The 12823-nt window shown below is 50.8% G+C and overlaps 1 protein-coding gene across 2 annotated transcripts in view; it reads right to left on the reverse strand.

The window, feature by feature from the left end:
• Nucleotides 1–116: 116 nt before the first annotated feature.
• Nucleotides 117–12823, reverse strand: part of MGAT5 (alpha-1,6-mannosylglycoprotein 6-beta-N-acetylglucosaminyltransferase) — a 280628-nt gene continuing 267921 nt past the window's right edge. For both annotated transcript variants that reach the window (XM_084785708.1, XM_084785707.1), the window contains exons 17-18: nt 9495–9652; nt 117–5947 (exon numbers count right to left, since the gene is read on the reverse strand). In XM_084785708.1, the coding sequence (XP_084641834.1) occupies nt 5749–5947; nt 9495–9652 (357 nt within the window). In that variant the 3' untranslated portion in view covers nt 117–5748. The remainder of the gene's footprint in view (nt 5948–9494; nt 9653–12823) is intronic.

Here is a 12823-nt window from a genome sequence, read left to right on the forward strand (position 1 = left end):
AGCTACCATCTCCCCAGTCCCCACCTACCCTCTGCTTGGACATAACCTTTGGAAGTGATCATGTTGGTGCCACGAAATGTAACTTTAGTCACCCCACCCCCAATCACTACCACCTGTCACACAAGAAAAGTTTATTGAAAAATAAAGTTCTCCCTAGTTTCTCTACAGCACAAAACAAAGCAGTGGTTTTTGTTTTTCGTTTTTTGTTTTTGGCCTGGTACAGTAAATTCAGGGACAGCGACACCTCATTTGCAGGACCCTGTGACATAACCCCAGAAGTGACAGTAGAAAACGAGTGCACCAGGAGTCATTTGAAGACACAGACGTGAACGGCCATGAGATTAACATCGGGGCTGTGACAGCAACTACAGGGGAAGGGGCGTCACCGTGTCCTTTGGCATTGTGGTTACACATTTTCTTTAATACTTAGGCTGGGCCCTAAGCAACAAAACAAAACCCCGCGGGGTCCCTTACTGTGTTCCCGCTCCTGGCCCGCTATCCAGCAGTGCTCCCCGCGTACCTCCTACCTTTGCTGGCTTCCACAAGCAACTAAACCGGCACACCAGCATGTGTGTTCTAGCTGCCGGGGCTGGAGAGTGGGGGTCAGGGCTGAGGCAGCCCACGTGCCATAAAATCATCTATCGGCTCAGAAGCGAGAGGAATTGGAAAAGCGCAGTGGGCTTCAGAGAGTTCTCTTCGCCGCCGCACGCCTGAGCCTGCAATCGCCCACAGTTGTTCTGCCAGGCAAGAGGCTAAAGTCACACGAAAGAAGCCACCACCCGGCCTTTTAGTGACTTCTGGGTCTAGTTTTGAAAGAAGTCAAAAAATCCCAGCCTGCTTTTGGACCTCATCTGGATCCTCTAGGGTTGGCGGTGGATTGTTTTAGGGATCAGTCCTGGGGTTTAATCTTGGAGAGGAGGTAGCCAGCCTGCAGGGAGCCACCCTGTCCAGCAGGGGGCAGCAGAGGAGCTTCCTGGGGACTGTAGATTCAGTTATTCCCTTATACAAATTGAGAATGCTCTTATTGTTATTTTAGAGGAATAAAAAATTAAACTCTAAATTCAAGGAGTGCAACTTGTGAGAGAACTTTTAATTTTGAGCTCAAAAAGTTCCTCAAAGAAACCCCCTGGAATGTTCCAGAACATACTGGTGGGTTCAACTTCAGTTAATAAATTCTTTCAGTCTTGTTTCACGGAGTGCTGAAGAGACTTACATATTTCCCAGTCACTCGGTGCATTCAGGAAAACATTAGAATTCCAGCGAGCGGGGTAGGCACAGAGCTTAAACATTTGAAGCAATTAATTCCTATAGGATTTGATCAGCTCGACAAGATTTTTATGTAACCACCATGTTTTAATTAACAGATGAGGGGTGAGCGCAGCTCTTCATTTCTCAAGTTTTATGATATACCACTAATATCAATATTGAACATTCACCAGGCTTACTATGAGCCAGGCACTGTGCTAAACACGGAATCCCCACAGGACCCTAAGCGCTAGGAGAGCTAGAACAATGCTTATTTTCCGTATCCAAGACTATACAGCTAATTTGGTCTTTTGCTATATGAAAAAACAAAACAAACGAACAAAGAAAACAAGCCAAAAACCTAGACTCTTCATTTTCTGTTGAAGGCAACAAGAAAGAAAGGAACTCATTTTTTTTTTTCAGCTCCAAGCTTCTAGCCTCCTGAATGACTATAAATCTATTCCTGCCATCCGTCTACTCTGACGAAGACACACTCTGCAGCCACACGGGGACAGATGGGGGGTAAAGATATAAGGAGCCAATAAACAAATTAAAATAGTTTTAAATAAATAAAACAGTCCAGGCTTGGAACAGTGACACATACAGCAGAGCCTGTCGTTAACAAAATACTAGTTTTTTCTCCTTTTCAGTCAAGAATTTTGGGAAGAGGGTGGCGGAGCCTAATTACACACCATCTAGGTAAGCCACCCTGGTCTGACTTAACGAACACACACTCTCGTCTATGACCCACACAGAGTTCCAGTGCAACCCCACTCAGCTGCACACCCACATTCATTCGCTAAGGAAGAAAAAAGGGAGTGGCCATCTCTCCTCCGTCATGCCCACCGGTGAAGCATTTGGGGACTACTGTTGCTACAGAGATGGCCTGAGGCTGGCTTTCTGCCTCAGTGACATTTTAGCCAGAGTCTGGGCACCTGGGGGAGGAGGCCCTTCACTACCTTGGTCACCATCAGACTCAGCGATAGAGTCTGGTCCTGCAGATGCCAGTTAAAGGATTCCTGGCACCCGCAGCCCTATTCTGGGGGTGCATGTGCATACACCACACATTGGGACTATATATAAAAACACGCGCATGCGCACACACGAAATGTGCAGTCTTGTGTGCACACATACAATTGGGAACATAAATAGCCATGTGCGAACACACATACTGTGGACATATGTAGTTATTCCAGGCTGGAACAATCTGCTGTCAGCCTTCAAAATCCGACCCCAACGAAACGAAAAGCTATGTCAGGAAGACGTGTACCACCAAAAGAACAGACGCATATTTCCAAACACGCACCAGACACCTAAAACACAGATTCATCTCAGAGACAAACAAAACCCCAGAACATCAAAGCCAAAACTCCATTTGTACATGAACGGGGGTGGGGGGGGGAAGGGGGGAAGCACGAGGTGTGGACTGGGTGCAGACGAGGCACTGCCTGCCTCAGTTCTTGCTCTCAATAGGCTTCCACCCTCTGAAAGAATGCATTTTCTCCCTTAATAAATTAGATAAAACTTTCCCCCTATTTTAAGAGCCTCACACTGTAAGGGGGGAAAATAACTCCAAAGACTGAGAGAGATTTGACTATAGCGCGGGAGAAACGTATTGATTTCTGATTTCTCTCCAGGTGGAAGGTTCAATTACACACAGACCCAGGTTTCTACAAGATCGTCAACGCTTTGTAAGTGCTGGAGGCTCCCAGCCAGGGCTGTGAGCGCCTGACTTCCACCTCTGACAGGCAGAATGCCCACACCCGTCAGGTCAGTTTCCCCTGGAGGTCACTGGGCTCTACTTTGTTAACTCCAAGGCCTGGGAACTGGTGTACACTCAGGGGACATCCCACGCGTTGAGAATGCCCTTAACTACACTACAGGTGGTTAGCCCCAAGGGCAGGCGCCCAACAGAGGAAGGGAGGCTAACTTCTGGCTAAAACCGGAAGAAGAATTTATGACATGGGGAGAAAGAACTCTCGTGGGCTGTGACTGGGGACCTTGAACTGGAGAGAGGAAAAAAATCTGTGGAGGGTCCCTGGGCCCAGGGCTGGGTGGCTTCTGCAGGTGGGGGGTGGGGGTGGGGCGGGGTGTGTGTACGTACAAAGTTGCTTCTCTGCCTCCAGGCTTGCTTACTGCTGTCAGCAGCAAGGGGACCATTTTCTGCTTCGGGTGCCCCCTGCTGGCTGAATGCCAGTACTGTCGCCCACAGCCTGTGGGACTTTCAGTTGAGGAAACTCAGGCTAATTCCCACAACTCTGGGGTGCAGCTAAGAGGCCTACTATGGGGGTGGGAGGAGTCGGTCCTCACAAGGAGTCTACCAGTTTTCTCCCATCCTGCCGCAGGAAATCTTCGCAAAGCTTAATGAGCATGCTTCATGGCTAGGCTTTCTAACCTCTGCCTGCTCAACCTGGCGGAGGTGACTCCAGCCTGAGGGCCCCTGTCAGTGTCTGGCAGCACCTCTCTGGCTCCACTTCCTTCTCTAGGACTGGAGGAATCTCAGCCCTCTAAGTTGTCTATCTTAGGGCCAAAGGAAGAAGAGGAGGAGGGGGGAGGAGGAGAGAGAAGGAGGGAGGGAAAAAAAAAACCAGCTGGAGGTAAAATTGGTGTGATGCACCCAGGTAGAAATCAAGAGGCCAGTAGATCAGATTTCCCACACCTGAAAGTTCCAACACCCATCTCCCCACCCCCACCCCTTGGTCACCACAGGCAGAGGCTCAACCTGGCCACAGGGGGGCGCTGGGCAGCACCAGTGGGCCAGGAAGTCAAGTCTACCAGCTGGGGGTGCTGCGTGGACAGTGCTAACAAACAGCAAGAGGTAGAAGAGGCCTGGTTCCTTCACCAGCCTGCGGAGATGTCTGGGAGGTGTCTCGGATGCTCAGAGAAGAAATACTTCAGCAGGGACGGCCTCATAAAAGGGCTCCAGGGTATGAAAAGCGGGGGCAGCATGTTTGACTAGGCCAATGGGCTGCTAGGCCCTCCAGAGGGCTACTCAAACTCCTTAGAACAATAGCACTTCAAGTAAAAGCCAGCCTCGGGCTCCCACCCTTTGCAAGCCACGCCCACTGAGGGAGTGGACAGAACACCCAGCATCCATCTGAACTGTCCTTGCCTCTCCATCAACCATGCAGTTCAGAGAGCCCCATACCCTGGACTTCAGCAATAGCAGACCTCAATGGGGACACACAGCATGAAATGCCCCTCCGGCTACTAACTCAACGACTGTCATTCTTAGCCAAATCTTAGCTGTTCTGAGGCTAGAGACACCCTGTCCAAGTTCAAGAGCAGCTCTTGGCAGTCTTCAGTTGCCACTTTCCTCCTTTCAGTGGGGAGTTGGACGGGGGGGGGGGGGGGGGGTGTTTACTACAGCAGCAAACAAAAACCACACAATCCTGTGTTTCTTATTCTAACCAGAAATTAGGGTGTAGGTGGGTGAGGAAGGGACACATAGGGAAATAGCCTCTCTCCTCTGAAGCCCAGCCTGGGCCCTCAGGACATCACAGGCATAGCCTCACAAAGGTTATTTGACTTTTAGCTGCCATCTGCTAAGCACAAATAGGATCCATCAGCTCTATGACAATGCTTTGACAGTGGCTGGCTATGTTTTTCAAGGCAAAAATAAAAAATAAAAAACATTTTTTTTTCCCATTTTTGGAGACAGGGTCTCTTTTGTAGCCTCGGTGACCTTGACTTTTCTATGCAGTCAAGGATGACCTTGAATGTTTGAACTTCCTGCCTCTACTTCTTTCCTGGAGTACAGGTGTTCACCTGGCTTTATATAGTACTGAGGATGGAACCCAGGGCTCTGTGCATGCTAAGCAAGCATTCTACAAATGGAGCTACATCCCTCCACTTAAAAGACATTTTTTTCCCCCTCTGTTGCCACTTGTCACCAGGGGCCAGGCTCCCACAGCTGCCCTCAAGCATGCCACCAGCTCCTCTCCAACCTGCTTACTGGCAGCAGGGTGAGAAGATCCTGAAGGTGGGTCGTTAACAGTGGGGAACAAAAAGGAAACTGTGTTCTACCCCTTTCTGCCCTCCCGAGCCCACCCCCCCATCCTCCCAAATAAATAAATTAACGGGTTTAGGAACACTCCCCAAAGTTCTTTCCAATCGGCTCAATTCCTCTTCTTGTTCTGTTTTCAGTGGAATGAGTCTCCATACTTTTCTCTTTTCTTTAAAAAAATAAAAATAAAATAAAATAACCCGGGAGCAGCTGCCTGGACGATTTCTCTCCAGTTGCTCTTCCCCGGATAGAGAGGACATTCGTTGCACCAGGGTGAAGCCAGGCTCCTGGTCTGACCTCTGTTCTCGTGTGGTTTTGGTGTAAACTCCTGGGATGCACTGGCTGCACGTGGAGCAGTACCAAATCCAAGCCCTGGACCAAAGAGTTCGGGCTCTGGTCAGAGTCCCTGGATGACTTCGGGGGGGTTCCCCCGCCCACTTGGGCCCTGCCACAGCAGAGCCACCTCTCTCCTTTCTGCGTGAATTCGGGTGGCTATGCTATAGGCAGTCTTTGCAGAGGGCCACTTGTCCCTTGATGAAGTCCCGGCAGGGGCAGATCCGCTGGTGTGTGGGGTGGGCCCCGGCACAACTGAAAAGCAAGAGATCCCCTTGGAACACACAGTGCTTGCTCTTGGGGTGGAAGGAGGGCACCAGGATGTCCTTGACCAGTTCTGAGCTTTGGCAGACCACCCTATACCTAGGAGGAAGAGAGAGGTACATGAGATGGAGGTGTCTGGACAGACCCTGTCCGCATTGCTGGACCACCGGCTCTGAGGTACGGGTGCATATCCCATTAACCTGCTTCAGAGATGGCATTCTTGTCCATGTGACGCTGAAATTCTCCACATCTAGGGATCTTGCCTAGGCAAAGAAAGACACGTGTGGCGGGGACTGGCTCTGAGGCTGGGCTTTGGCGGGGGGGGGGGGGGGGGGCAGGGAGGGAGGGGCAGGGGGGAGGGGCAGGGGGAGGGCAAGCGTTAGCGTTATCTACAAAGAAAGCAGCCTGCATACTCAAGTGGGGAGCAAGCACTCCGTGCTTTGGGACTCTGTGCAGCTGCTGAAAAAACAATGGAGAAGAAATGTGTCCCCAATCGTGAGAGCTTTCTTGGAGGAGGCAGGTCACAGAGGAGGAGGAGGAGGAACATGGTGTATGTGAAAGACAAAGGAGCGGCTGGGGACATGGTACCATGCCGAGAAGCCACGGAAAACAAAAAAACGCCAGTATGGTGGCATGCATGTGTGATGCACCCGCTGGGGAGCTGGGGATAGGCAGATCCCTAGGGCTTTTTTTCTCTCTCCTGAGACAAGGGTTTTTCTCTGTGTAGTCCTGGCTCTCCTGGACTCACTTTGTAGACCGGGCTGGCCTCGAACTCAGAGATCCACCTGCCTTTGCCTCCCGAGTGCTGGGATTAAAGGCGTGCGCCACCACACCCGGCTAGATCCCTAGGACTTGATAGTCAGCTAGCCTAACTCAGTTGGTGAGTCCCAGGAAAATGGCAGAACCTGTCTCCGAAAGCAAGGAGGATGGCACCTGAGGTTAATCGCTTGCCTTCATGTACATATACACACATGCAGACATACACAGACACACATAGACGACACACACACACAACCAGGGCTACACTCTAATGTGCAAGCAGTGGCCACTTCTGAGGAGCAAGAAGACCACAGCGAAGCAAGGTATTACTGAAGTAGTTTTAGGTGTACATAGAATTTAGCTGGGAATGGTGGCTCACTCTTGCAATCCCAGTTGAGTTCAGGGTCAAGCGGGGCTACATAGTAAGTTCTAGGTCAGCCTGTGGTACAGAGTGAGACATCGCCTTAAAAACAAAGCAAAAGAGAACAGCAAAGAAGAGGTGGCATGGTGGGTCATGCCTGTTTTCCAGCATGTGGAAAGCGGAGGCAGCAGGGTCCGGGAGTTCACAGCCATCATCAACTACTTAGTGAGTTCAAGGCCAGCCTGGGCTACATGAGACTTTGCCTTAAAATAGAAATAGAGGAAAAGAAGAGAGGAGAAAGATAAAGAGAATAAAGAGGAGGAGGAGAAAAGAAGAGAGGAAGAAGGAAGAAAGAAAGAAAGACCAGAGGACAAGAAAATGTGTCTATGTTTCTAAAGACTTGTATCCCCACAGATACTGGCCTTTTTGCTTGTTCAGTTCAGTTCTCTCCCCTCCCCTCTGTGTCTGTCTCCCCCGCCCCCCATGCTCCCATATGTGTGGAGGCGTTCTTTTGAGAGAGGGCTTGTCACTGGCTGGGACCTCACCTACATGGCTAGGCTGGCCAGTGAGCACTTAGGGTCTTGGCTCTGTCTCCCCGCACTGGGATTACATACATATGCTGCCGTGCCCAGCTTTGTCACATACCTTCTGGGACTCAAGGTCAGATCCTCACATGACTGGCAAGTACAAGTGAGAGACCCACTAAGCATTTGTGCTCTCCCCCCTCTCCCCGCCCTGCAGGGTCTCTCTCATGTAGCTCAGGCTGTCCTCAAGCTTAGCAAAGATGGCTGTGAACTCCTGATTCTCCTGTTTCTGCTGCCTCAGTGCTGGTATCATAGTATGTTTGACCACACTCAGCTGGTACTGGTCTTTTGTTGTTGTTGTTGGTTTGTTTTTTGAGACAGGGTTTTTCTGTGCAGCCTTGGCTGTTCTGGACTCACTTTGAAGACCAGGCTGGCCTCGAACTCACAGAGGTACACCTGCCTCTGCCTCCCAGAGTGCCAGGATCACAGGCGTGTGTCACTGTACGTGGCTGGTACTTGCCTCCGTCTCTTGTGGCCTGCACTAAGCCCTGCAACCAGTGCCCATTTATCCTGTCTGCCCAGAACAAGAAAGGCCTTTGGGCTGACGGAAACCAGTTGCTCCTGAGGTAGGTTCCAAGAACATGCTATAGAGGGTGCCAGGGAGATCTCTGCTTAAGTTTGAACTTGGTCTCATAGGAGCTGTGTGACTCTGGACGAATCTCTCAAGGTCTCTGTTACAAGGTAGGACTATATAAACTTACTTATGAGAATCAGTGTTGCACCAGATGTGGTGGCGCAAGACTTTAATCCCAGCACTTGGGAGGCAGAGGCAGGCAGAGCTCTGTGAGTTCGAGGCCAGCCTGGTCTATAAAGTAAGTCTAGGACAGCCAAGGCTACACAGAGAAACCCTGTCTCCAAAACCAAAAACAAACAAACAAACAAACAAACAAAAAACCCAAACCAAAAACCCAAAACCAAAAAACAAAAACCAGTGTTGCCAGAGCACTTAGCAGTCTAACTGTGAGTTTGTAGCCAGCTAGAGTTAATGTTTGCAACAGTTAATATTGGTAGTCAGGATCTGGACTCACCCAGGAGACATCTGTGCACATCTGCTAGTCCTGAGGGAGTTCCTGGACTGGAGTAACTGAAGCAGGAGGACCCACCCTAACGCTGAGTGGGTCTATTCTACAGACTGGACTCTAGTCTGAATACAAAGGAGAAAGTGATCGGAGCACAGCACTCATCTCTCTCTGCTTCTCCTGGGGATGCGGTGTGAGCAGCTGCCTCACCCTCCTGCCACCATGTCATAACCACCATGATAGACTGGACCCTCAAACGGCCAGCCATACTTTCCTGTCATAGCAACACCACAGGTGACAAATACAGGCTCCCAGGTCCTTCAGAGGGTACTCCAAGCAGCCAACACAGAATAAAGGTCATTCCAAGCTGGGTTAGGAGAAGTTTGACACAGCAAAGACAGAACTTAGTGCACTCAGGAATGCTCTTATTCTGTAGACGAGAACCCTGAAGAAGTTACTGGCCTGGACCCATGTGCTGCTGAGCGTGGCAGTGGACGCCTCTAATCCCAGCCCTCCTACTGTGAGATGGGAGGCACACACAGGACATCCCCTGGAAGCTCACTGGCCAGCCCTGGAGAAAACAAAGACTGTTCCAAACAAGATGGAAGGTGAGGAGCAGTGGCAGCTGTACTTTCACCTCCACACCCACGTCACTGTATATGTATGTGCAAACCCACAATTTACTTACATAAATACATGTATGTAAGCAGGCATCATATAAACAGACATCAGGCACACACACACACACATATATCACACAAGCCCAGGTCATACACACATCATGTGGGTGCATGTGTGAGAAGTGAGCTCTCTCTGGGCTGCAACCTGCTCCCCCCTTCCCACATCGTTTCCCTGAAGCCTCTCTGACAGGAGCACAGAGGGCGAGCAGGCCCTGCCTTTCCCCTTCCCCTTTTGTCACTTACTTCAGCAAGTCCTTTTCCTTGTTGAGGTGCTGAAAGAAAGACGGCTCACAGATGAGCTGGTTCTCCTGGCACACCTGTTTGCAGGACTGTCCGGGCTCTGCCAGCTTCACTTGCAGGGCACTCAGGGGAGGCCACATCACTTGGCCATGGCAGAAGTCCTAAAATGACACAGTAAAGCCATCATCAGCTAGGGGACCAAGGACACAATGGGGCATCTTCAGCCCAGCAACCAACCATGGGAGGGAGGCACCATGCTGAGAAAGTGGTAAGAAACACACATCCTTGGCACGCTATGACCTCTTTAAATATCAGTTTCCAGGCTGAGGATGTGTCTCCTTTGGAAGAGCACTTTCCAGTGTGCATGAAGCTCTGGGTTCTATCCCCTGTACTGGATAAATCAGGTATGCAGACACACGTCTATAATCCCAGCACTTGGGAGGCAGAAGCAGGGGATTAGAAGTTCAGTGTCATCTTCAGCTATAAAATGAGTTTGAGGCCAACCCGGGCTAGAGGCTTTGTCTCAAAACAACCCCCCCTCAATTTCCCCATTCCCATCTTTGGGGTCATTCCCGCCAGCTCTGATCTATCTGGTCCTGGATTCTCCCAACACTATATGCAGTTCATGCCTGCACTAAGCCATGGGTAGCACAGTCCTGTGGGATTGGATGCTGTTGCTAAGGGCAACAGCATGACTGTGCAGACTCACTTCCTTGAATGGAAGTGCAGTCTGCCCTAATGGCCACTGTTCTCTGCCACTGCAGTGTGTAGAAAGCTTGCATATGACAGCTGTCCAGCCATCAGGATAGCTGGCATAGATAGAACCAGCAGTTGAGAGACAGGCAGGCATTTGGAAAGCTTACAGTGTGCTCTTGTTGGCTAATGCAAGCACCTTTACTTAAGTCCTTGGGGGCAAATGGGTATAGTCCAGTCTGCAAAAATTGTAATGAAGCCGGGCGGTGGTGGTGCATGCCTTTAATCCCAGTACTTGGGAGGCAAAGGCAGGTGGATCGCTATGAGTTCAAGGACAGCCTGGTCTACAAAGCGAGTCTAGGACAGCCAAGGATACACAAAGAAACCCTGTCTCGAAAAACAAAACAAAACAAAAAAAAAGAGTAATGAGAGGGCTTCAATTCGGCATACACGAAGCCTCCTAGGTGGCTAGCCGGCAGGAGAGATGTATCAATTACTCTACTTTTCTCCATGCTGTGAGAAAATCGCTGACAGAAGCAATGTAAGTGAGGAAGGGTTCGTGTCTGGCTCAGCCTGATGGTGCAGTCATCATGGTGGGCGAGGCAGCTAGTTGCTCTGTGCTCAGTCAGGAGGCTGAGAGAGAAGAATGCTTGCGCTCAGTTAGCGGTCTCCCTCTCACCCAGTGCTGCCTATGTATTTAGGATGGCTCTTCCCTCTTCAGCAAAGCTTTCTGGAAAATACCCTTGCCAATGCACACGCTGGAGGTGTGTTTCCATGGTGACTGTAGTTCAGGATTAGAAAACCGTCACAACAGGTAATCCATAAGGACACCTGGACCAGAAGGCGCTTGAGAATTCCTCTGCCTCTTGAATTTGGTGAGGCCCAACCCTGGGGTGCCACAGTTTGATCTTTAGTGGCCTTAAAGGCTCCCAATGAGGCACCCACTCCTGGGAGATGTTGGAACCTTTGGGAGGTTAGCGTCTTCGGGACATTGGGAGCTTGTCTTTGAGAAGTCCCCTCCTGTCTTCCCAGCCATGAGCTAACCAGTTTTGTTTTTTAAGGTTTACTCGTGTGTGTGTGCGAGTGTGTGTGTGTGTGTGTGTGTGTGTGTGTGTGTGTGTGAGAGAGAGAGAGAGAGAGAGAGAGAGAGAGAGAGAGAAGTGTATGTGTGTGTGTGTGTGTGTGTGTGTGTGTGTGTGTGTGTGGTGTGTGTGTGTGTGCATGCACGTGTGTGTATACTTGTGGGGCCCAGAAGAGGGCACTGGATTCAATAGAGTTGTAAGCTTTGGGAACTGAACTTGGATCTTCTTCAAGAGCAGCCGGTGCACTTAGATCCTGGCTCTTTTCCGAGTCCCCTAGCTGAGCAGTTTTGCTTTGAGACATGCTCAGCCATGATGTACGGCTTCACCCCAAACCCACAGCAACGGGGTCCAGTTGTGGACAGGAACCTTAAACCGAGCTGAAGAAAAGCATCCCCCATTGGAAGTTCATCCTCTTGGCTGTGTGCTAGGGCTACAGGGGGCCGGACCAGCCTATTACACCAGGCTCAGAGTTCTGGCTTTTACAACCTCTGCCCCTCTCCTCTGACCATCCCTGCTCCTATGCGCACCTGGGAGTTTCCGAGCAATGACAAAGTTTCCTTCCTCGTTCATGCTTCTCCTCCTATACAGTTAAATTTGAAGTTAGAAAAAAGAGATAACAGATGGGTCAGATCTAAAGCCTGATGCCATGAACACTGGCTCTGGGCGCAGGCCACTGTCTCGTGTGGCTCCCTGCTTGTTTGCGCAGGCGTGCAGCTAGCAGGGTGAAGAAAGGAGCTCAGCAGAGAGATGGCAGAGAGCAGGTGCTCACTGACTTCCTTTAGGTTCCTTGGGAGAGTAGTGTCCCCCAGGGCAACTTTCAGCCAGGTCACGGGAGGTATGTGGAGGAGCTGGGCTTCACGGATGAGTGGTCATCCTACATCTACTCTGGAGCGGGGGGGGGGGGGGTGGGAGTCGCTGCAAAGTTCAGACAGTGAGGGTGGCCCTTGGGGTGGCACGGTGGAGCTGATGTGACAGCAGCCATCTTCTCCAGGGCCCTCCAATACACATGCCTAGCACGCATTGAACAGAAAGTGTGTGCAGGTACCCTGTCCCCGGCCATCATGATGGTCTGGCATCCTCCCCTCACAAGTCTGCTCTAGGGGCCAGAAGGTCCAGGAAGAGTAAAGATAGCAGCCAGGTCTTAAAAGCTTACAGAATCATCCGGACAGCCTGAAGGGAACAGCTGCTCAGAGGGAGCCCCAGTTGTCAGAGAAAGCATGGCAGAGGGGGCTGGTCCCCAGCGGGGGACTTCATGGATGACTTACACGCTCACTCCACCTGACCCATATAGGAAGTGGGGACAGTGCCACCTGCTTTTCATTGCTGTGCAGTTCGGAGAGACAAAAGGGAGGTGACCGGTAAGAAGGCTGGCGAGGGAAACAGTGCTGCAGTGGGGTTGACTCACTGGGTCATATCAGCGCATCTGTGCTGCACCTCTTGTGCCAGATGCATGCAGGACACAATGGGGATGGAAGTGCTGGGTCCCCGCCTCCTCTCACCCCCAGGCACAGTGGTCAGCGTGTGATCAGGAGGCTAGAGGGACATCTTTTCTTTCAT

Source organism: Acomys minous, assembly GCF_964271855.1.
Source record: "Acomys minous genome assembly, chromosome: 1".
In the NCBI taxonomy this organism is placed as follows: domain Eukaryota; kingdom Metazoa; phylum Chordata; class Mammalia; order Rodentia; family Muridae; genus Acomys; species Acomys minous.